A 25923-nucleotide genomic window follows, 5' to 3' on the forward strand; every position below is an offset into this window, starting at 1 on the left:
AAATACAACATTTGTGACACCCCTGCAATTGCAATCTTTCCTGTGCAGCAAGATGTGGAGAATGATGGGCCAGAAATGACTGACTGGGAGAGGTACGCTTTAAATGAATATGAAAATCTGGTGGCTGAAGAAGCAGCCAATGAAAACTGGAATGATGGGTAAGAGATTGCTGATTAACGGAAGTTTAGATCTTGTTTTACTGAAGAGGTGTTTTCAGATTATAAGCAATGAAAGACTGACCTTGTATTCCCATAGTTGTCATTTTCAAACATTATGCCCTATTATCTCTCACATAGACATGGGACAGAAGTACTGAACTATAGCTCACTTTTTCACCCCTTAAATAGGCATGGGTTTAGAACATCAGTGGTCGGGAAACTATTGGGGAAAAATTCTGAGGGGACAGGATTAATCTCCACTATTAGAGGCAGAAATTCATCAAGGATAGTCAGCTTGGCTTTGTCGGGGGAGATCATGTCTAACAAACTTGATTGAATTTTTTGAGGCGGTGACTAGATATGTAGATGAGGGTAAAGCAGTTGATGTAGTCCACGTGGACTTCAGTAAGGCTTTTGATAAGGTCCTGCATGGGAGATTGGTCAAGAAGGTAAGAGCCCATGGGATCCAGGAAATTTGGCAAATTGGATCCAAAACTGGCTTAGTGGCAGGAGGCAGAGGGCGATGGTCGAGGGTTGTTTTTATGATTGGAAGCCTGTGACCAGTGGTGTACCGCAGGGATCGGTGCTGGGACCCTTGCTGTTTGTAGTGTACACTAATGATTTCGACGTGAATATAGGAGGTATGATCAGTAAGTTCGCAGATGACACGAAAATTGGTGGTGTCGTAAATAGTGAGGAGGGAAGCCTTCGATTACAGGATGAAGTAGATGGGCTGGTAAGGTGGACAAAGCAGTGACAAATGGAATTTAATCCTGAGAAGTGTGAGGTAATGCATTTTGGCAGGACTAACAAGGCAAGGGAATATACAATGGGTGGTAGGACCCTCGGAAGTACAGAGGGTCAGAGGGACTTTGGTGTACTTGTCCATAGATCACTGAAGGCAGCAGCACAGGTAGATAAGGTGGTTAGGGAGGCATATGGGATACTTGCCTTTATTAGCCGAGGCATAGAATATAAGAGCAGGGAGGTTATGATGGAGCTGTATAAAATGCTAGTTAGGCCACAGCTGGAGTACTGTGGACAGTTCTGGTCGCCACACTATAGGAACGATGTGGTTGCACTGGAGAGGGTGCAGAGGAGATTCACCAGGATGTTGCCTGGGTTACAGCATTTCAGCTATGAAGAGAGACTGGATAGGCTGGGGTTGTTTTCCTTAGAGCAGAGAAGGCTGAGGGGGGACTTGATTGAGATAAACAAAATTATGAGGGGCATAGATAGGAAGAAACTTTTTCCCTTAGCAGAGGTGTCAGTACCCAGGGGGCATAGATTTAAGGTAAGGAGCAGGTGGTTTAGAGGAGATTTAAGGAAAAATATTTTCCCCCAGAGGGTGGTTGGAATCTGGAACACACTGCCTTAAGGGATGGTAGAGGCTGGAACCCTCACAACTTTTAAGAAGTATTTAGATGAGCACTTGAAACGCCATAGCATACAAGGCTACGGGCCAAGTGCTGGAAAATGGGATTAGAATAGATAGGTGCTTGATGGCCGGCACAGACACAATGGGCCGAAGGGTCTGTTTCTGTGCTGTATGACTCTATGACTAACTGACTTTTTAAATAAATGCTGTGGTTAGGTAGATCATATTATCTAATTTGAACAAAGCAATGTAAATAGTACTAAGTGTGATTCAATATAATGTGTGTTATCAGATTGTTTGAATTGTGTGCTGCTTAATAAAGAGTTAGACCACTGTTTACTCATTCTGAAAAAAGAATGCATTTTGCATAATGTTGAAGCTTTTGGCATAGTTTGACCATTCATTTGGAAACCAAGTTTGAGTTCAACTTGGTTGGATAGTGAGGAAAACTTGATTAAAATTGCTGAAACTTTTTCAAATTAAAAATTCGGAAGGAGTCTTGAGGTGAGTGGCTTGGAATGGATTTGAGGAGTAAATGTTACCTGTTGACATTGTTAATATGGTTTCAGTGCAATGAAGGACAATTGCTAATGCGCAAGAAATTGGACGCAGACTTTTTTGTGAAAATCACCGTTGTCTTATTTAACTCTTATGTTGTTAAGAGTTAAAGATGACTGCCTTAGGAAAGGAAAATGCCTTTTCTTCCACTAGTGTTACTGGCAGTGGAAATCAAATAGGGTAATGTTTATCTATTCCAAATGCAAGCTTTTGTTTGCTGATTTGCTAAGCCAGTAGAGGTTAAAAACATTTTAATGTTTCCCCCAGATGTAAAATGAGAATACCTATTGGAGTAGATTGTGCGCAGCAGTGTAATGTTTACAATGTGAATCGCTATCCACGCTTTAGATAATCTTAGTATTATAGTCACACTGAAATCCAGAAAAACTGTTAGTCCAGTTTCCAAAACCTCTTGCACAACATTCTAGGGAACACCATTACTGTACATGAAGCAGAGAGTTGTAATTAGAACATAGAACATTACAGCGCAGTACAGGCCCTTCAGCCCTCGATGTTGCGCCGACCTGTGAAACCATCTGACCTACACTATTCCATTTTCATCCATATGTCTATCCAATGACCACTTAAATGCCCTTAAAGTTGGCGAGTCTACTACTGTTGCAGACAGGGCGTTCCACGCCCCTACTACTCTCTGAGTAAAGAAACTACCTCTGACATCTGTCCTATATCTATCACCCCTCAACTTAAAGCTATGTCCCCTCGTGTTTGCCATCACCATCCGAGGAAAAAGGCTCTCACTATCCACCCTGTCCAACCCTCTGATTATCTTATGTGTCTATTGTGTAAAACTCCGAATGCAGCCCAGTCAGGGCACCATGGTAGTGCAGTTTACAAAATTCAAAGGCACCCTAGTACTTCATATTTCAAACACAGGAAAGAAGAAATGGGGCTATACAGTTTCTGTTCGGTGGAGACTGCAGAAGCTGGAGAGAATAAAATAAGATGAAGGGAAGAAAATTGAAATGAGTCCAAGAAAAGTCTGTGGGAAATGAAAAGTGAAGAAATCTGAATAAAATAGCAAATCTGATACTGAGAAAACAGTCGCAGAGTGGAAGTTGGCAATGGTTGTATTCAGGTGTTTTAACTTGCAATTTGTATTTCCTATGCATGAAAGTTGGTGACAGAACATTATTTGTATTGGAAAGCTGCACAGCACTGGAAGCATTCATTGCAAATGTAATTCAACAACCTGAACGTTTGAGGGTCTTGCCCACACTTTAGATCTGTTTCTCCGCTGGGACATAATTTTGTGAAAATTCTCCATTACATTCCCTGTTTCCTACATTACAACAGTGATTACACTTCAAAAAGTGGTCGTTAAAAGCGCTACATAAATGCAAGTCTTTTCTTTATTTAACCACCATACATAAATTCAGTATGGATTTTAGAAGCAATTGGCTGCAACTTACAAATCTACAGAAATTCTCTGAGAAGGTATCTAAATTGGCTGATGAAGGCCTCACTTGGTTTACCACATGATATCTGACAACATATCATTTACAAGACTTTTTTGCGTTCATGGAATTTTATAGAAAATTGCCTAGTTGGGCTGAAAATTGTTTCTGCAATAGAACGCAGGAAAGGGTAATAAGTGGAAAAAACTCTAATTGAGGTTAGTGTTCCAGTGGATTCTGATCTAGTCTTTTACTGTTAGCAATATTCATAAATAAGAGTACCTGCACCTTACTAAGTTTGCATTATTAAAAATGCCACCTTTCAGGCAAGACGTTAAACAAAACCCCTGTAAAAGATGCTGTGGTAATATTTGAAGAAGAGCAGGGAATTATTCTAGTGTCCTGATCAATATTCTTCCCTCAGCAATACCACTAAAAGCAGATTAACGACTCATTCATTTTGCTGTTTATGGCACATTACTGTATGCAAAATGGCAGTTCTGTTTGCCATTAGAAAGCTGACTGCGTTTGAAAGGTAATCCATTGATTGTAATGTCCATTTGAGATGTTCTGATTCAAAGAATACTTAATGCTGCATTCTACACCCCAAATGAGTCTGTAAGCTTGAGTAGCCGTAGTGACTGATTAACCATACTGAATGCCAGTGTGAATTACAGAGATCATAAGCATTGCTGTATTTAGCCAGTAAGTTGACCTCAACTATGTAACCCTCAAGTTATCAACCAACTCTGTGATCAGCTTGTTTTCAGTATATTGGGAATGAAATTGGTCTTTGTCAATATAGCACATCTGCAGTCTCTGTTTTCCATTGAAATTAGTTGAAAAGAGAATTGGGTGGTGTTTAAAATCGGGGAGATGATGGCATAGTGGTACTGTCACTAGATTAGTAATCCAGAGACCCAGGCCAATGCTCTCGGAACATGGGTTCAAATCCCACCATGGCAGCTGGTCGAATTTATATTCAAATAATAAAAGTCTGGAATAGAAAGTAAGTCTCAATAATGGTGCCATGAAACTATCATCAATTGTCATAAAAACCCATCTTGTTCACTAATGGCCTTTAGGGAAGGAAATCTGCTCTCCTTACCTGGTCTGGCCTACATGTGACTCCAGACCCACTGCGATATGGTTGACTCTTAACTGCCCTCTGAAATGGCCTAGCAAGCCACTCTGTTCAAGGGCGATTAGGGATGGGCAACAAATGCTGGCCTGTTAGCAATGCCCACATCCTATGAAAGAATAAAAAAAAGCCAGTTGATTTGCTATTGACAGTTTTGTACTACTGCCAAAGACCCATTATTTCTGTGACCAAGTGGTACTCCATGTTAGCTGTTGCACAAATAGTTAAAATTCAAAAAACTGAAAAAACAGTGTACAGCATTCTTTTCTTTTTTTACCTACCATGTCAAACCTTTTTTGTTTTCCCTGCCAACCTCCCTGCTTGGTATATTGCCTGCTTGGTATATTGTGGGTGTATTTTTGGCTCATTTCCAATTAAAATCTTCATTTTCCCAACAATTGTGAGAAAGAGGCAGGGAGTAGTAGTACTAATTCAGGTGAGATTAAAGGCTTGAATATGCATTGACCATGTTGGTATTTGGAATCCATTCTGCCTCAGTGACTTGTCCTATGGCTAATGTGTGTACATTACATGCTGCAACAAATTTTAAATGGAGTCATTCATTTCAGACAAGATTAGGTCCCAAGTGACAATATTAAAATATCAACTGCACTACTGTCTGAAATTTAAACTTTTCTTTAAATTATCATCTTCATGCACAATCCTGAGAGTTGTAACAAAGACTTTAACAGCAAGTTGGAAATACTAGTTTATTCTGACATCTTGGTTTGGCCTGAATATCTGCCTCATTGCTTACTGTATTGTCTGTGCCTTTGGTTAGTTTCAAATTAAATTCATTTTCTCAACAATTCTGAGAAGCAGGAATAATTCTATGCTAATTGTGCTTAATAATCACTTTCCACACATTTGAAATTTCAGTCACAGCACTTGTAGTGAGTTTTGGTCCAGTATTGTGGTTTGATGTTTACCCCCCTTTTTTATAACTGAAATGCAACATGGGGCAGGTGTTAACAGCAGTGTGACACTGGTCATGCAGTGCAAATTAAGGCATTGAAAAGGGGAGGGAGGATGTAGTCCCACTGCTTTCAAAGCCATGACCACTCTGCAAATAAATGTTTTTTTAAGTTTTTACATCTCCCTTTGAGGTCAAGCTGTATAGATTCCCACACTGCTAATTTGAATATCTATTGAGTGCACTACCTCAGATCTAATAATGTGTGGGCCAGAATTTGTTGTCAAAATAACAGTGAGGCTAATGGTGCTCACTGTTGTTTATCCATAAATGGTGCATTAACTTCAGATGAGCAGATGCATTGTTAAGTGTAAATATCCAAAAGTTGCTGTCTGAGTTCTTTTTCCATTCCGCCGTTCACTTTGCGAAAACGGCACCTAGCATTCTGCCTCACGATTGAAATGCATTGATAATGTGACATTGCTGTATCTGTGTGGTAGATATAAACTAAACCTGCTGCATATATTTAAGGCTAGTAATTAGTGGCTTAAGTACCCTTTTAATAACGTGAGAATTGTTAAGTACTGCCAAGCAATCTCTTGGCACTGAAAATTAACCATTACAAGAAAAAAGTCCATCGGGTTTTGAATTTTTCAGGAAGATTTTTAAAATGTCAACAAAATGTAATTTCTCTTTTCTGTGTCTTTTTTTTTTCTCTTTCTTAATCTGATCTTTCCTTTTTTTTCTGTACCTAATTTGACATTTCATTCACTCTCTTTTAATCAGTGTCCTTCTCAGTCCTCCCTGTTTCCCTCGCTGTGCCATTATCAGCTCTCACTTTCAGCAACTTGTAGGCAAAGGTTTTTTGAGCTGAAGGGTGCTGGGCCAAGTCTAACAAAAGGCATGTACCAGATGCCCTGTTACAGCAAATTCTGGCCGAGGAGAAATGAAGCACAAGTTTTTACTGCCACCTAGTGAATTAAATGAAAATACAGTCAAATAATTGATCTGTGTGAACTTACAATCATAGAGCTAGATTTTCAAACTCCGGTGGTGCAGGAGTGAGTGCGTGCACAATTTCAAAATTGTGTACTCCGAAGTCGACACTGGCTCCCACCACCTCCAGAACGCAAAGCAATTTTTAAAGGGATGCCAGGAGTGGGGTGGGGGGGGGGGGGGAGAGATCAGGAAGTACGGAGGCCTCCAGTTAATTAGCGGTTGAGCTCATTGAAAGGCTCATCAGGAGCCATTTAGAATTTTCAGTGGGAATGCACGGGGAAAACGGCATGTCTGGAACTTAGCAGGGTGTAGAAGTCGTGAACACTGCGAGGGGCCAGGAAGGCTACTGGAAGGGCTGTCTAAAATATTGTTAAAGTCCAGAATAAAGCTCAGTTGCTTAAAAAGTGCCACAGAGGTAGCCATTGCTGGAGCTGAAAGACTTGCATTCAGCAGTGGTGAGTGGTAGGAATCTGGGGAGGGACGTGAAGCCACTGACATCACTTGAGCAGCTGGTCTTGGTAGGGGAAGGCCTGGTGTGTGTGTGTGCGCCAGCTGAGGGAGGTCAGATGGGAACCGGCTACTCTGACCGTGGACTGAGCAGCCAGGATGAGCTTCAGAAGATGCAGCCGGCTGAACAGGAGGAGGCCAGAGGAGCACAGCAGGGGGCTGTGGGGAAGAAGACGCTACCCTAGACGTTGGCTCTACCACCGATGAGTCAGCTGCCTGCAGATATGAGTGCCAGTGCTGTAGGAGGCTGCGCCTATCCAGGCCAATGATCTCAGACGTTTGTGCTCTGATCTACAATCACCTGAGGCATCACAGCCATCAAAGTCACGATAGCCTTGAATTTCTATGCAACTGGGTCATTCCAGGGATCAACTGCAGACCTAGGTGCATCTCACAGTCAGCAGTTTATCACGGAGCTCGCAGATGCTGAGGGGTGTGGGGGGGGACCTGCATGCACTTTGACACAGATGGACCGGACCAGCACAGGCACAGAGGGCTTTGGGCTTTGCCGCCATTGATGGATTGCCTCATGTCTAGGGGGTCATCAATTGCACCCATGTAACCATCAAGGCACCGAAAGACCTGCCAGTCAGATTTCTGAACAGAAAATGCCGTCACTCATTGAATGTCCAGCTGGTCTGTGACCACAGGAAGTGAACCTTGAAGGTCTGTGCCCTATTCTTGGGCAGCTGTCATGACGCCTTTATCCTGCGAGAGTCCCAGGTGCCGCACCTCTTAAGCCCCACATCCAGACTCCGTGGGTGGTTGCTGGGGGATAAGGGTAAACCTCTGAAATGCTGGCTCCTGACGTTCGTCCGCTACCGAGAGACAGATGGAGAGCGCCACCTACTAACACAGACCTGCATTTAACAGATCATTGGCATCTTGAAAATGCACTTCCATTGCCTTGACCAGTCAGTTGGTTCTCTCCAATACAAGCTATCCAGAGTGTCTGTTATTGTGGTCATTTGCTGTGGCCTGCATGATATGACAATACAAAGAGGCCTGGAAATGGTTGAGGAGGAGGACCTGGAATGCCACTCCACCTCAGTGGCCAGCAACCAGACCTCTGGGTGAACTGCAAGCTGGCATGGCCACAAGGACAACGCTGATTCAGCAGCATTTCACCCGATCGCCGCTCAACCCTCATGACCTAGAAACATAGAGCATAGGAGCAGGAGTAGGCCATTCAGCCCTTGGGGCCTGTTCCACCATTCAAAAAAGGCCTTCGACAAGGTGCCGCACAAGAGGCTGCTGCATAAGATAAGGATGCATGGCGTTGGGGGTAAAGTATTAGCATGGATAGAGGATTGGTTGACTAACAGGAAGCAGAGAGTGGGGATAAATGAGTGCTATTCTGGGTGGCAATCAGTCACTAGTGGTGTGCCTCAGGGATCGGTGTTGGGACCGCAATTATTTACAGTTTATATAGATGATTTGGAGTTGGGGACCACGTGTAGGGTGTCAAAGTTTGCAGATGACACTAAGATGAGTGGCAGAGCAAAGTGTGCAGATGACTGTGAAACTTTGCAGAGGAACACAGATACATTGAGTGAGTGGGCAAAGGTCTGGCAGATGGAATACAATGTTAATAAATGTGAAGTCATTCATTTCGGTAGGAGTAACAGTAAAAAGGATTGTTACTTGAATGGTAAAAAGTTGCTGCTATGCAGAGGGACCTAGGTGTCCTTGTGCATGAATCGCAGAAGGTTGGTCTGCAGGTACAGCAAGTAATTAGGAAGGCAAATGGAATTTTGTCCTTCATTGCTAAAGGGATTGAGTTTAAAAGCAGAGAGGTTATGTTGCAGCTGTATAAGGTACTGGTGAGGCAGCACCTGGAGTACTGTGTGCAGTTTTGGTCTCCTTACTTGAGAAAGGATATACTGGCACTGGAGAGGGTGCAGAGGAGGTTCACAAGGTTGATTCCGGAGTTGAGGGGGTTGGTTTATGAGGAGAGACTGAGTAGATTGGGATTATATTCATTGGAGTTCAGAAGAATGAGGGGGGATCTTATAGAAACATATAAAATCATGAAGGGAATGGATAAGATACAAGTAGAGAGGATGTTTCCACTGGCAGGTGAAGCTAGGACAAGAGGGCATAGCCTCAAGATTAGAGGGAGAAGATTTAGGACTGAATTAAGAAGGAACTTCTTCACCCAGAGGGTTGTTAATCTATGGAATTCCTTGCCCAGTGAAGTAGTTGACACTTCTTCAGTAAACATCTTTAAAGCTAAGGTAGATATCTTTTTGAACAATAAAGGAATTAAGGGATACGGTGGGAGCGCGGGTAAGTAGATCTGAGTCCACGAAAAGATCAGCCATGATCTTATTGAATGGCGGAGCAGGCTCGAGGGGCCGGATGGCCTACTCCTGCTCCTAGTTCTTATGATCTTATGATCATGGCTGATCGTCTTATTCAGTACCCTGTTCCCACTTTCTCCCCATATCCCTTGATCCTTTTGGCATTAAGAAATATATCTATCTCCTTCTTGAATATATTAAATGACTTGGCCTCCACTGCCTTCTGCGGTAGAATATTCCACAGGTTCACCACCCTCTGAGTGAAGAAATTTCTCCTCATCTCGGTTCTAAATGGCATACCCTGTATCCTGAGACTGTGACCCCTGGTTCAGGATTCCTCAGCCATCGGGAACATCCTCCCTGCATCTAACCTGTCTAGTCCTGTTAGAATTTTATAGGTTTCTGTGAGATTCCCTCTCATTCTTCTAAACTCTAGTGAATGTAGGCCTAGTCGACCCAATCTCTTCTCATACGTCAATCCTGCCATCCCAGGAATCAGCCTAGTAAATCTTCTTTGCACTCCCTCCATGGCAAGAACATCCTTCCTCAGATAAGACCAAAACTGCACACAATACTCCAGATGTGGTCTCACCAAGGCCCTGTATAACTGCAGTAAATCATCCTTGCTCCTGTACTCAAATCCTCTTGCAATGAAGGCCAACATTCACCTTCCTAACTGCTTGCTGCACCTGAATGCTTGCTTTCAGCAACTCTTGTACAAGGACACCCCAGGTCTCATTGCTTTTCCCCTTTTCCCAATCAATCCCCTTTTCCCAATCTATCACCATTCAGATAATCTTCCTTTCTGTTTTTACAACCAAAGTGGATAACCTCACATTTATCCAAGTTATGCTGCATCTGCCATCTCACCCAACTTGTCCAAATCACATTGGACCCTCTTTGCATCCTCTTCGCAGCTCACATTTCCCCCCTCCCCCCAGCTTTGTCTCGTCTGCAAACTTGGAAATGTTACATTTAGTCCCCTGACCCAAGTCATTAATATATATTGTGAATAGCTGGGGCCGAAGCACTGATCCCTGTGGTACCCCACTAGTCACTGCCCGCCACCCAGAAAAAGACCCGTTTATTCTACTCTGTTTCCTGTCTGTCAACTAATTGTCAATCCATGCCAGTATATTACCGCAATCCCATGTGCTTTAATTTTGCACACTAACCTCTTATGTGGGACCTTATCAAAAGCCTTCTGAAAATCCAAATATATCACATCCACTGGTTCTCCCTTATCTATTCTACTAGTTACATCCTCAGTGGTGCAGTGGTTAGCACTGCAGCCTCACAGCTCCAGCGACCCGGGTTCGATTCTGGGTACTGCCTGTGCGGAGTTTGCAAGTTCTCCCTGTGACCGTGTGGGTTTTTGCCGGGTGCTTCGGTTTCCTCCCACAGCCAAAGACTTGCAGATTGTTAGGTAAATTGGCCATTATAAATTGCCCCTAGTGTAGGTAGGTAGTTGGGAATATGGGATTACTATAGGGTTAGTATAAATGGGTGGTTGTTGGTTGGCACAGACTCAGTGGGCTGAAGGGCCTGTTTCAGTGCTGTATCTCTATGACTATGACTAAAAATCTCCAGTAGATTTGTTGAGCATGATTTCCCTTTCGTAAACCCATGCTGACTTTGTCCAATCCTGTTTATGCTTTCCAAGTGTTCTGCTATCTCATCCTTTATAATAGACTTTAGCATTTTCATTGACCGAAGAAACGTGAACTCAACTTCCAGCATGGAGTGCGGTCACTCCTCAAACACCCACATCTGTGAAGTCCTATTGTCAGCCATGACCACCAACACACTCCAACATCACGAAGCACGGAAGTACAGCAATCCCAAGGCCCTACGCAATCTCTTTCCCCACCGCACACCCTCACCCCCCCCCCCCCCCCCCAAACTCACAAGATCCACCACCTTTGCCATGAACCTTCAATAACATACCTAACTGATGAATTAAACAGGTTGTATTGTTATGAAAACAAAACAGAACAGAACCCAGGTTACCTATTAAGTAAAATCAATGGTGTAGCACATTTCTTTCTCTAATAGTTCTACAGGGTGCTCCCCTGTGGCTCAACTATCACCAGTAACCTGTCTCTAGATGCAGAAATCAACAAGCGCATGGGGAAGGCTTCCACTGCTATGTCCAGACTGGCCAAGAGAGTGTGGGAAAATGGCGCACTGACACGGAACACAAAAGTCCGAGTGTATCAGGCCTGTGTCCTCAGTACCTTGCTCTATGGCAGCGAGGCCTGGACAACGTATGTCAGCCAAGAGCGAAGTCTCAATTCATTCCATCTTCGCTACCTCCGGAGAATACTTGGCATCAGGTGGCAGGACCATATCTGCAACACAGAAGTCCTCGAGGCGGCCAACATCCCCAGCTTGTACACACTACTGAGTCAGCGGCGCTTGAGATGGCTTGGCGATGTGAGCCGCATGGAAGATGGCAGGATCCCCAAAGACACATTGTACAGCGAGCTCGCCACTGGTATCAGACCCACCAGCCGTCCATGTCTCCGCTTTAAAGACGTCTGCAAACGCGACATGAAATCCTGTGACATTGATCACAAGTCGTGGGAGTCAGTTGCCAGCGTTCGCCAGGGCTGGCGGGCAGCCGTAAAGACGGGGCTAAAATGTAGCGAGTCGAAGAGACTTAGTAGTTGGCAGGAAAAAAGACAGAGGCGCAAGGGGAGAGCCAACTGTGCAACAGCCCTGACAAACAAATTTCTCTGCAGCACCTGTGGAAGAGCCTGTCACTCTAGAATTGGCCTTTATAGCCACTCCAGGCGCTGCTTCACAAACCACTGACCACCTCCAGGCGCGTATCCATTGTCTCTCGAGATAAGGAGGCCAAAGAGAGAGTTCGACAGGGTGCTCCCCTGTGGCAGACAATGAGGGGGAGGCAGCCTGCTCACTACTCTCTGCCTCTGGCTGAGGTGCCTGTGGCTTCTATCATCTTGGATGTGCCTGTGGGGACTTCTCCACAGGCTGCCATACCTGCATCATTGCAGGGGCTGCCTCTGTCACAGGGCCTTAGCACAATGATGGTTCCTGAGGGGCCAAAGTTTGACGCTGGTGCCCGAGGGGTGGACCTTTCATCTACCGCTTCGACCATCTCAGGCCTATCCTGGCCCCCTTGCATGTTGGATGAGATCACCAACTGGGATACAGCTGGCATCCACTCTGAGCATGGATTGTTGTATTTCCATGCACTGATCTGACATTGTTCGGGAGAGCGATGGATATTCTGTGAGGGCAGCTCATGCATGCTGGTTTTTTCAGAATTGGTGACCTATCACCTGGGTACCACTGGCCACTAACCTTACCAGCCCTTATCAGGTCATTGAATGTCTTTCTGCACTGGACCCATGTCTGGTGAGTCCCCGGCTATTTACCTCCATGGCCATCTCCAACCATGCTCTCTTGGTCATGCTGGAATGGATTTCTACTTTTGGCTGCCGGGAAAAGGCCATCTCTCCTGCCTGCCACTACACCCATTAACACATCAAGAAAAGCATCAGAAAATCGTGGTGCTGCCAAGGAACCATTTCCATGTCTGCACTGGTCCTCGGAGTTCCCTGCTGCTCCATATCTTCAGGTCACGACATGTCTAGTCATGGCTGCCATTTTATCTTTTAAAATCGCCCTCTGTTTCCAGTTCCTGCCTTCAGTTCGTTCCCGCACCTCTAATTGGACGCCAAACTCACCCCTGGGCTAGTTAGCCCCTTTTCATTTGAAAATAGTGCCACTTCAGGGGGTCGAGTCCTGGAAATGTTCCGAGCATCGGGTTCCTGATCCCGGAATGAGAATTCAGCGCACAGAATCTTACAGCACAGAGGTTTAAACTAACTGATTTTTAATGATCATTAGGGGTGTTTAGAGAGAGTCAGCTCTTTTTCACCAACTTGGTCTTTTTAACCCATTCTACCCATTTTTAAGATTACTTTTAAATGGCAAGTAGGCCTAGTACAAATATAATCTCGAGTATGTGAAGATAGAAATGTTAAAAGAGAAATGCAACATTTTAAATTTGTGATCAAGATTTAATTTAATGGCGCTACAAATAAAATATTTTATTGTCTTGCTTTGGCATTTTTTTATTGATGTTTTGGTTAGGCCTGAGCCTGCCAGCGCAAGTCCACTCATCCAAATTGAGGCACGAAGTTTGCTTAGCTTAAGTGATTTTTGAATTTGTTTTTGTTTTTTGGAGTCCATATTAGCCTTATTTCGTGCTGTTCTTTCTGTGAAAACATTCACATCTGCAGTGATTTGGTTATTGCAGAATTGTACTTTAGACATATAGTGCAATGCCATTGGTTGGCATTGGCCACATTGATATTTGGAGTGCAATTATTCTTTGTTTCTTTCTTCAGGTGAAAACAAAGGTTCTGTATTGAATTAACGCTGTGAGTGAAGAGAGCTAGGGTGGAACCTGGGACTAATTGGCTGAATTAAAGCGACAATTTACACAAATTTCTAATTAACCTAGTTTTGTAGGTTAAGATTCATCCAATGGGGAAAATTGGATCTACAGTAAATAAGTTAACATTTTTGACATCCAATTTTTATCTCTATTTTAAATGCACATTTATTAAAATTTACTGACCTTTTTTCCTGAAATCTGTAATTTTTTGCATGAATTTTCAGAAAAGATTTTAAATGGCACTTATGAATGGCCATTGGCATGGAGCTGAGCTATATAAACTGTGCCTGCTATTGGGACATAACAGAAGAAAAAGTAACAACTTTAGTAGTAAAAATGCACTTTCTTTTTTTTCCTCTAACAGTCAGTAAAATAGTGATCTTAAACACAGATTGTTACATATTTCAGGTTCATCATATGAACAAGTAGTCTTTCATATCAAGATGATGATGGGACCTTGGAGGTTAGCTGGTTAAATGAGAACCTAATTGTTGGCTTTAACTCTTCAGCTTATCTTTATTGCATGATCCTGTCATAATTTCCAAAAACTTAGCATGCCAGTCTCCCATGCAGAACAGTAAAACCTGTTCATAATTGTGTGTTCTTTTGTAGCATGCTTCTAAGGTAGTCTTAAGTAAATGTCTAACGCTTCCCCTCGTGACTGGCTACTGAAGACTTACAGTTAGTGATATTTTCACTGAGTGCAGAAAGCACTAGTTTAGAGGCAAATTGGAAGAAAAAAATCCAATTTGGAATATTCATGGATGATATTGTACATGATATAAATCTATATAATTAATAGTCTTTCATCTTGTGTGCATTCACAGTCACACCTGAAAGTGTGGCCACTGAGGCATCGCATCTCATTGAGACATAAAGTACAAGACCAGAAAGGATTCTGTGGTTCATCTGATTGGACCCAAAAACGAATACCTTCAAAGCATCACATGTCCATAAGGCATAGATTTCTAATTAAACCAAAAATAATTCGAAGTTACTAAATATCAACTGGCTAAAAGTGAATTGAATTGCTGAGCTCTGCACACTGTTTTTGGCTGCCATTTTGAGAGATTTGTATCCTGGGAGTTGTAGTTTTCACTCTGGTACTGTGAAACTACAGTAGTCACAGTGCACCAAGACAATCCATGTCACAGAATAACTGGACAGAGAAGCTAAAAATGGCCAGGATGAAATCGGCAGAATTTATTTTTAAATGTCAATGTTATATACTATTTTACAATGTTAAGTTAAAGTACTGAGCTAATAGTGTTTGTGATATGTTTTTGTTTTTTATTAGTGAGGGGGTTAAATGTTTGCTCTGAGGGCAGAGGTAGATGTTTAAGGAATGTCTCGATTCTGACATTGGGCATTATTGTCAGTTATCCAAGCTGTAACTATGGAGAATGCCAAGTGTGGTTCAGTGGAGACTCAACAGTAGGAAACGCCCACTAAGCAGTACCACATCAACAACAAGAAGTATAAATCCACTATGAGAAGTAAAGGGAAGAAAAAATATTTCATAACCCTGTAAAATCATGAAAAAGGTTTGTGGAGAAGGAAAGAATAAGAAAAATGTAATTGCACTTTAAGCAAATACTGTGAGTCTATCTTGGGTTGATCAAAAAAAACTGATGTAAATCACTGGGAACAATGTATTTTTGGAGGTTATGAACAAATTGGGAAGAGTTTGCCTCTGAAACAAGTTTTGTAAGTTCGTAAGTACATCATAATATCTGAATATCTTTAACACTGGGATTGGTATCCTGCCAAATATTTGCCAAGGCAGCAGGCAAGTTCTTAACCTCTTTACCATGACTCTGTCGAGGAGCTATCAGGTATTTACACCCCAGCCAACGGCCAAATGTCTGTAGTTGAAGGCTATTAAAAGAATGAGAACTAAGGATACTAAGAACTTGACTTTTAAAAACTGACTTTCAGTGTCAGAACACCATCTCATGACCTCTTCAATTTAATTTACTAATTTGAGTGACATATAGAAGAAGAGTTTGCCTTTGCTGGTGCTAATTGCCCCTCACAGTTTCATTAGTACACAGATGATCTCGGGTTACCGGAACTGCAGACTCTCGACCCATCAGGTGACAAATTCACTCCCCTAACTTCTCAGTCTCTTTGTAGCATAGAGATAAGGGGTCAATCATTTAGGATTGAGATGAGGATAAATTACTTCACTCAAAGGGTGGTGAATCTTTGGAATTCTCTGCCCCAGTGGGTTGTGGATGCTGCATCATTGACTACATTTAAGGATTGGATGGATAGATTTTTGGCCTCACGGGGAATCCAGGGATATGGGGAGTGGGCAGGAAAGTGGAATTGAAGCCCAAGATCAGGCTTGATGGGCCATATGGTCTACTTCTACTCCTATTTCTTGTGTTCTTTATTTCATATGAGTATTCAGTTTTTAACTGTATTCCCATAGTTTAGTCTGGCTGCTGACTGCATTTTGACCTTGCATTTAAGGCAATTCGAAGCGCATTGTGTCAACAGTATCTGGTGTGTAATATTTTTACTTCGCGTCAATCACGTCATCTATTGGTTCAGTATATTAGCTGGATTACAGCAATGAGTGAACTGCGTCACTGTATAAGCTGCAGTGGGACTTGCTGAACGTTCAGTGCAAGTCTCAGACAACCAATTAGTGGTAAGACCTCAGAAGATTCATTAATGCTGAGGATGTAATTATAAGATTTCTAAAAGAGAGAATCTTTTCCTATATGTAAAAAAAATAAATATTATTGTGGTAATACTGGCTAAAATTATTCCATGTTGACTTTAGGGACTCTGAGCTGTCTGACTACTAAGAAATGCAACTTTAAACAGAGAAGTTTTAAGGTAAGGAAGCTGTTCCAACCTTGTAATGTTGTCTTAACATATGCTAATGAAACCCTGCTTTGGGTTGTATATTGTACATCCTATCCTTTTTTTTTAAAAAATTCAACTGTAAAGAATAAAGGGCTGAATTAACTCCGATCATTCTCCTCCCCCTTCAGTTTTTAGTGTTTAGAGCTTAGGAAAGCTGTGTCTAATTATGACCCACAGTAAAAGGAAAGGATTTGCATGTGTATAGCAACTTTTATGACCTTGGGGAGCCCCAAAGTGCTTTACAGCCAAGGATAGTATATGTTTGAGTCAGTTTTTTAATTTTTAACCATTTGCCTAAAAAAAAGGGAATAATCACTCTTTAGGAGCAATAACTATTTTTCAGATGAAGATACATTGTGTGTGTCACCAATCCAAAACAATGTAGCTTGGTTCATCATGTTAAAATGTGGAGTGTCTTATGCTAAGTACTGTTTCTCATTTCTTCGCCTAGTTCTCAAGATTTCTGTTGCATATAGGAACATAGGAGCAGGAGTAGGCCTTTCAGCCCATCGAGCCTGCCCCGCCATTCAGTGTGATCGTGGTTGATCATCCACTTCAATGCCTTTTTCCCACACTATCCTATCCCCTTATGTCATTTGCATTTAAAAATCTGTTAATCTCTGCTTTAAACATACTCAATGACAGCTTCCTCAGCCCTCTGGGGTAGAGAATTCCAAAGATTCACAAACCTCCAAGTAAAGAAATTTCTCCTCATCTCTGTCCTAAGTGGCTTCCCCCTTATTTTGAAATTGTATCCCCTGATTCTACACTCCCAAACCAGGGGAAACATCTTAGCTGCATCTACCCTTTAAGTATTTTGTAGGTTTCAATGAGATCACCTCTCATTCTTCAAAACTCTAGAGAATACAGGCCCAGTTTCCCCAATCTTTCTTCATAGGATAGTCCCGCCATCCTGGGAACAAGTCTGGTGTATTTCAATGGGTTAAAAAGTTAATTTAGTAGTTACTGTTAACCAAGATGAACTTGCCTATATTTTTCTTCCTCTGTTAGCTAGGTGGCTCATCTATGATGTGTCAACTAAATCCTCAAATGAAGAATTGGTACTGCTCTCAAAAGGTCAGAAAAATTGACTCCACTGAGACCAATAGATACACCTTCCTAATCTCCAAAAAACTAGTCTGCCTGAACCAAGAAAAAGGGGGAAATGGGAAGGGTTTGTTAAACGATCCTTTAACACTTTAATTTTAAAAGTTAACACCAGTGGAAACTCATGCTTGAAATGAATGTGAGTACAATTCAAGAAATCTGTGATGCTGCCAGATAACTTGCCTGTGAATGATTCTGCTTTTTATAGCTTGGCCTCAGACCACTCATAGGGACTTAGGAACATAAGAGCAGGAGTAAGCCATTCATCCCATCAAGCCTGCTCCACCATTCAATACGATCATGGCTGATCATCCACTTCAAGGCCTTTTCCCACACAATCCCCATATTCCTTTATGCCATTGGTATTTAGAAATCTGTCAGTCTCTAAACATACTCAATGACTCAGCTTCCTCAGCCCTCTGGGTAAAGAAATGTCTCCTCATTTCGATCCCAAGTGGCTTCCCCCTTATTTTGAAATTGTGGCCCCTGGGTTCTAGACACTCCAACTAGGGGAAACATCTTACCTGCATCTACCCTGTCTATACCTGAAGTATTTTGTAGGTTTCAATGAGATCATCTCTCATTCTTCAAAACTCTAGAGAATACAAGCCCAGTTTCCTCAGTGCGAAAGATAAGGCTGAAACATTTGCAACAATCTTCAGCCTGAAGTGCCGAGTTGATGATCCATCTCGGCCTCCTCCTGAAGTCCCCAGCATCACAGATGCCAGACTTCAGCCAATTCGATTCACTCCGCGTGATATCAAGAAACGACTGAAGGCACTGGATACTGCAAAAGCTATGGGCCCTGACAATATTCCGGCAATAGTACTGAAGACCTGTGCTCAAGAACTTGCCGCGCCCCTGGCCAAGCTGTTCCAGTACAGCTACAACACTGGCATCTACCCTGCAATGTGGAAAATTGCCCAGGTATGTCCTGTACACAAAAAGCAGGACAAGTCCAACCCAGCCAATTACCGCCCCATCAGCCTTCTCTCAATCATCAGTAAAGTGATGGAAGGTGTCATCAACAGTGCCATCAAGCGGCACTTGCTTGCAATAGCCTGCTCAGTGATGCTCAATTTGGGTTCCGCCAGGGCCACATAGCTCCTGACCTCATTACAGCCTTGGTTCAAACATGGACAAAAGAGCTGAACTCAAGAGGTGAGGTGAGAGTGACTGCCCTTGACATCAAGGCAGCATTTGACAGAGTATGGCATCAAGGAGCCCTAGCAAAACTGAGGTCAATGGAAATCAGGGGGAAAACCCTCCACTGGCTGGAGTCATACCTAGCACAAAGAAAGATGGTTGTGGTTGTTGAAGGTCAATCATCTGAGCTCCAGGACATCACTGCAGGAGTTACTCAGGGTAGTGTCTTAGGCCCAACCATCTTCAGCTGCTTCATCAATGACCTACCATCAATCATAAGGTCAGAAGTGGGGATGTTCGCTGATGATTGCACGATGTTCAGCACCATTCGTGACTCCTCAGATACTGAAGCAGTCCGTGTAGAAATGCAGCAAGTCCTGGACAATATCCAGGCTTGGGCTGTTAAGTGTCAAGTAACAAGTGCCAGGCAATGACCATCTCCAACAAGAGAGAATGTAACCATCTCCCCATGACATTCAACGGCATTACCATCGCTGCATCTCCCACTATCAACATCCTAGTGGCTACCATTGACCAGAAACTGAACTGGAGTAGCCATATAAATACCGTGGCTACAAGAGCAGGTCAGAGGCTAGGAATCCTGAGGCGAGTAACTCACCTCCTGACTCCCCAAAGCCTGTCCACCATCTACAAGGCACAAGTTAGGAGTGTGATGGAATACTCTCCACTTGCCTGGATGGGTGCAGCTCCAACAACACTCAAGAAGCTCAACACCATCCAGGACAAAGCAGCCCACTTGATTGGCACCCCATCTACAAACATTCACTCCCTCCACCACCGACGCACAGTGGCAGCAGTGTGTACCATCTACAAGATGCACTGCAGCAATGCACCAAGGCTCCTTAGACAGCACCTTCCAAACCCGTGACCTCTACCAACTAGAAGGACAAGGGCAGCAAATGCATGCGAACACCACCACCTTCAAGTTCCCCTCCAAGTCACACACCGTCCTGACTTGGAACTATATCGCCGTTCCTTCACTGTCGCTGGGTCAAAATCCTGGAACTCCCTTCCTAACAGCACTGTGGGTGTACCTACCCCACATGGACTGCAGCAGTTCAAGAAGGCAGCTCACCACCACCTCAAGGGCAATTAAGGATGGGCAATAAATGCTGGCCTAGCCAGCGACGCCCACATCCCTGAATGAATTTTCAAAAAAGGGGCAGTCTAACCAAGGTTCGATACAATTGGAGCAAGTCTTAGCTATTCCTGTACTCAAATCCTCTTGCGATAACATGCCATTAGCCTTCCTAATTGCTTGCTGCACCTATATATTAGCTTTCAGTGACTTATTGACGAGGACACCCAGGTTCCTTTGTACATCTACACTTGCTAATCTCTCACCATTTAAGAAATACTCTGCTTTCTGTTCCTCCTACCAAAGTGGACAACCTCAAATTTGTCCAAATTATATTCCATCTGCCATATTCTTGATCACTCACTAAGTCTGTCCAAATCCCCTCGAAGTCACTTTGCATCTTTCTCACAACACACATTCCCACTTAGTTTTGTGTTATCGTCAAACTTGGAAATATTACATTTGGTCCCCGCGTCCAAATCATTGATGAATATTGTGAACAGTTGGGGCCCAAGTACTGATCCTTGCAGTACCCGACTAGTCACAGCCTGCCAATGCGAAAATGACCCGTTTTATTCCAACTCTCTGTTTTCTGCCTGTTATTCAATCCTTAATCCATGCCAGTATATTTCCTCCTATCCCATGTGCTTTAATTTTGCTAACTAACCTCCTGTGGGGAACTTTATCAAAAGCCTTCTGAAAATCCAAGTATGCTACATCCACCGACTCCCCTTTATCAATTCTGTTACTAACCTCCTCAAAAAAACTCCAAAAGGTTCGTCAAATGTGATTTTCCATTCATAAATCCATGTTGACTATGCCCAATCAGACCATTATTAGCCAAGTGTTCATTTATCACATCCTTTAGATTAGATTCTAGCATTTTCCCTACTACTGATGTAAGACTAACCGGTCTATAATAAAAGCAAAATACTGCGGATGCTGGAAATCTGAAATAAAAACAAGAGATGCTGGAAATACTCAGCAGGTCTGGCAGCATCTGTGGAGAGAGAAGCAGCATTAACGTTTCAGGTCACTGACCTTTCTTCAGAACTGGCAAATATTAGAAATGTAAAAGGTTTATAAGCAAGTAAAGTGGGGGTGGGCAAGAGATAACAAAGGAGAAGGTGTCGATAGGATAAGGTCACAGAGCAAAGACAGACAATATGTTCATGGTTTGTTGAAAGACAAAGCATTAGTACAGATAGGGTGTTAACGGACTGAATATCGAACAGCCGCAAGTACAAACATGAAAAAAACAGTGGGTTAGCAAACTGAACAAACTAAGGTGAAATAAAAATAAAATAAACACAAAAAATATATAAAAAAGGAAAAAGAAAAAAATAACTAAAAATAAAAGTAAAATGGGAAACCCATCATGTTCTGAAATTATTGAACTCAATGTTCAGTCCGGCAGGCTGTAGTGTGCCTAATCGGTAAATGAGATGCTGTTCCTCGAGCTTGCATTGATGTTCACTGGAACACTGCAGCAATCCCGGGACAGAGATGTGAGCATGAGAGCAGGGGGGAGTGTTGAAATGGCAAGCAACCGGAAGCTCGGGGTCCTGCTTGCGGACTGAGTAGAGGTGTCCCGCAAAGCGGTCACCCAGTCTGCGTTTGGTCTCCCCAATGTGGAGGAGACCACATTGTGAGTAGCGAGCGAATACAGTATACTACATTGAAAGAAGTACAAATAAATCGCTGCTTCACCTGAAAGGAGTGCTTGAGGCCTTGGATAGTGGGGAGAGAGGAGGTAAATGAGACTAACCGGTCTGTAGTTCCCTGTTTCTCCCTCCCTTCTTAAATAGTGGAGTGACATTTGCTACCTTCCAATCTGCAGGATCTATTCCAGGATCTATAGAATTTCAGAAGATGATCACCAAAGCATCCACTATCTCCACAGCTACCTACCTTTTTATCAACACTCTGCAATATAGAATATCGGGTCCCGGGGACCTTCAGCCGCATTAATTTTTCCAATACAACTTTCTTATTTAATACTAATTTCCTTCAATTCCTCATTTTCCCGAGTCCCTTGGATCTCTAATTCTGGGAGATTTCTTGTATCTTCCTCAGTGAAGACAGACACAAAGTAATCATTTAGCTTCTCTGCCATTTCTCTCTTCCCCATTATAAATTCTCCTGACCCTGCCTGTAATAGACCCTTCATTTGTCTTGGCCAAATGTTTCTTTTTTACGTAGCTATAGAAGCTTTTACAGTCTGTTTTTATGTTTTTTGCTAGTTTACATTCATATTCTATTCTCCCTTTCTTTATCAGTTTCTTGGTCCTCCTTTGCTTTACTCTCAAAATCCTCCCAATCCTCAGGTTTACTACTATTTCTGGCAACTTTATAGGCCTTTTCTTTTAATCTTATACAATCCTTAGCTTCTTTTGTTAGCTACAGTTGACTGCCTTTTCTTTTTGGGGTTTTTGTGCCTTGAAGGAATGTATAGTTGCTGTAAACTTTGTAATATTTCTTTAAAGTCTATTGATTGCCTATGTACTGTCATACCTTTTAATGTATTTTCCCAATCTACCTCAGCCACTTTGTCCCTCATGTTTTCATAATTTCCTTTGTTCAAATTTAACACCCTGGCTTCAGATTGAACTACCTCACTTTCAAACATTATGTAAAATTCTATCATATTATGGTCATTCATCCCTAAAGGTTCTTTTACAAGAAGATTATTAATTAGACCTTTCTCATTACGTAATACTAGACCTAAAATAGCCTGTTCCTCAACAGACTACTTTAGAAAACCATTCCTAACACACACCAGAAACTCATCCTCCACAGCATTAGTACTCATTAGGTTTGCCTAGTCTATAGGCAGATTTAAAGTCACCCATGATCGCTGTATTAGGCATGCTACATGCTTCCCTGATCTCTTGAGTAGTACCATGCCCCACATAATTGGTTAGTGTATTATACCACTAATCTCCTGCCCACTTTTCCAATCTTTTTTATTCTGTATGTACACACCAAGGAATTATGATATGCAAGTGTTTATTGTGTGGTTTACAGCCAACTCTTTTGTTGAAGTAATTAGCAGAATTATAAAATAGGGCATTTTATTTGAACATATTTAGAAGTATAACCGTGGTAACTAGAATTATTTTTACAGTGTAAGACTAGAAGGTGTGTACTCACTACCTAATGTTGCAGTTTGGTATTTGTGGCCCAAAAGCAAAATTTTAAAACTTTAATTTTTATTTTAATTTAGATCTTTTTGAAATGAGATTAACCCTGAATATCGGCAACTGAAAAGTGAGTTGGCAAGTTGAATGGATAGGAAGACTCTAAAATGCCCAGTGATGAGTGTGGAGCCTTTTTTTTATAGATGAATATGATAATGCTTTCAGTTTATGTTCGCAGTTGCCAAATGTACTAGTCATACTCTGCAGCTGGTCTGCTTTAGAGAACTTTCAAAAACAAGCAACAAACTTAAAGAAAGAAATCAATTAAAAATTATTTTAAAAATCACTCAAATTTTGAATAAATTTAGAGTTGAAGGAGTCGAAATCTTCATATCACCCAATTGTCAGTTTGAAGATTGTGTTGTCAAGAATGGAAACTGACAATGGCACTTATGTTCATATTTGAAAGATGAGGGGAAAAGAACTCCTTGCTTGTCTTTCCCCAGAAGTGCAGAGTATATTCACTGTGCAATTGGACATAGAATACTTGACTAATTCTGGAGCAAACACAATGTCTGAGCATTTTCCTTACTGCAGTTGACTGGAGGAGTAATTGGTTCAAAGCCAAGTGTTTTTTATTTTTAAAAAAGGTGTTCTGCACTGTAGGCAGCTATCATAGTTACGGTCCTCTGACAAGACAGGAAAAGAGGTAAATATAGCTATAGTTCTTTGTTTAAAAATAGATGCATTGCCAACACTATCTACAGTAATACCATTAACAACTGAGATGCTTCTTGTAACTGTTGCTTGCTAGATATGGTGGACAGATGTGTGGAAGTTCGAGATAATGAGAGTACAAATTTTGCCTGTTTGTTGATCCCAAGTTCCTCTTGCATACTGTGATGATGCACCTGAAAACTTTGCTAATTGCGAACTTGCAGAAATCTGGACCACTTAAAAAGCTTGCAACGTAATAATTATCGGCATCTCTGGTGTTTAACCTCCACCGCCTTTGTTCGGTGTGGAGTTTCATCTGTTGACTTTTTTTTTATTAAAATAAAACCATCCAGTTTGTATATTTTGTAGGCAAAATGGCAAATGGATGTTATGAAATGCTTCTACTTTTAATTCTGGTTTGGATCAGTTGTCGCTACATTCCATAATTACAAAAATAAATCACTCTGTTAACATATGAACACAGTTTGAACGTTTCCATCCACAGTTGCACAGTGATGGCTCTGCACTGACCTTAACAATTAAATGTGCCTTATTTTTAAAGGGTAAGATTTTTACATACAAAATATTTGATAAATGAAATGTTGCTGTAGCAAACTTGTTTGTAAGTTATTAGAATATATTGTACATATTTGATATGTTTGTGTATAATTTCTTGATTTGTAGAGTCTTGCAGTGTATATTTGTGTTGTGGTGCTAAATCATACTTTTCAGTGTTGAGATCATGTTATGCATTTTTGAAATAAAGTATTTAAACTTTTTTCCTCTCAGAATGACTATGAATTTGGTGTCCTCAAGGGAATCTGTTATGAATGCACATCAAAATATTTTTTGGCGTGATGGCACATTGTTTCCCATTAGTGAAATAAACAGTTAGGGTATTAGGATGATGCAGTGTATTGGAATAATGCCTTATTGACTTGTCATTGTGCCTTCTGGACTATGAATGTATTAATTTACTCCTAACCACTTTTCCATTTAATTTACTAGTACTTGCCGCAATATTAATTTAATCTACTGTTCTCTTAATGTATTAATTTGCTGGTTCCTACTGCTTCATTAATTTATTAAGCAATTGTGGTACAATGTTGGAATCCTTTTATTGCATCACTGTATTTTATTTGAGGTTGTATGCTGTCAAAAAAATAACTTAAATTAGATTAAAATGTTATCAGCTTTTTTAAATTCAAATTCTACACCATTTTACAGGCAACTTCTGTTATTCATTGATTTAGGATGTTTTGTTGTCACATTCTTTGGAAACATCAAAATGAAACATTTCAACACCATGCAGATCTTGACTGTCCATCTGCAATCTCATGGGAGACCCACTGTATATTAAAAGTCTTGTGCTTTTTTTGTGCGCACTAACCTTTCTTCCTGTGTTTTGATTTTCAGTCTAGCTTTATATGTCAACAGTTCTAATGGACTGAATTTTACCGGCCCCTCGATTCAGCGGGTCGCGGTGCGGGGGTCGGTAAAATTCAGCAGGGAGAGGCCCGCCTCGACCCGTGACCTCGAAGGGCCCGTCACATATTACCGGCGGCAGGGGGGGCCTCAGTGCAGCCCCCCTGCCGCCTGGCAGCGGGCCCTTCATCAGCATATACAAATTAACACAAAAGAGATGCAAATAAACTTACCTGCAGGCGGCTGCTGTCCCACGTCAATTTTACAGCCGCTGTTTATACTCTGCGCGCCTTCGGAACTCCATACGGAGTGGGGAGCGGGGGAAACAATTTTGATTGGATGTAGGGATGGTGGGAAGGAGCTGCAGGGCAAAAGATTGAAGGTTGGGGGGGACATTCGGGTACGGAGGAAAGCTAATTGTTGTTCATTTTGGGCAGTGAAATGACCATTGCGGGGGTTGGGAAAGGGCCTCCGCATCTTTATTATTTCTTAATGAAAAATTACACTTATGTACCTTTTTAAATATTGAAATTAATTGTAAGGGCTTTTTAAGCTCTTTAAAAATGGCACCTGCGCAGTGGCGCCGGACGTCGTTGCCAGGGATG

At 42.0% G+C, this 25923-nt stretch overlaps 1 protein-coding gene across 3 annotated transcripts in view; it reads left to right on the plus strand.

Annotated features, from left to right (window-relative positions):
* The window catches only part of ppp2r3b (protein phosphatase 2, regulatory subunit B'', beta), a 159269-nt gene extending 134303 nt beyond the window's left edge, over positions 1-24966 (plus strand). For 2 of the 3 annotated variants that reach the window (XM_068033220.1, XM_068033221.1), the window contains 3 exons: positions 49-158; positions 16599-16654; positions 23263-24966. In XM_068033220.1, the coding sequence (XP_067889321.1) occupies positions 49-158; positions 16599-16623 (135 nt within the window). In that variant the 3' untranslated portion in view covers positions 16624-16654; positions 23263-24966. Of the gene's footprint in view, positions 1-48; positions 163-16598; positions 16655-23262 lie in introns of those variants that run through there. The other variant, XM_068033223.1, reaches the window with a different exon arrangement.
* The last annotated feature ends 957 nt before the right edge of the window (positions 24967-25923 follow it).

The sequence above is a fragment of the Heterodontus francisci genome, chromosome 6, assembly GCF_036365525.1.
Source record: "Heterodontus francisci isolate sHetFra1 chromosome 6, sHetFra1.hap1, whole genome shotgun sequence".
Lineage (NCBI taxonomy): Eukaryota > Metazoa > Chordata > Chondrichthyes > Heterodontiformes > Heterodontidae > Heterodontus > Heterodontus francisci.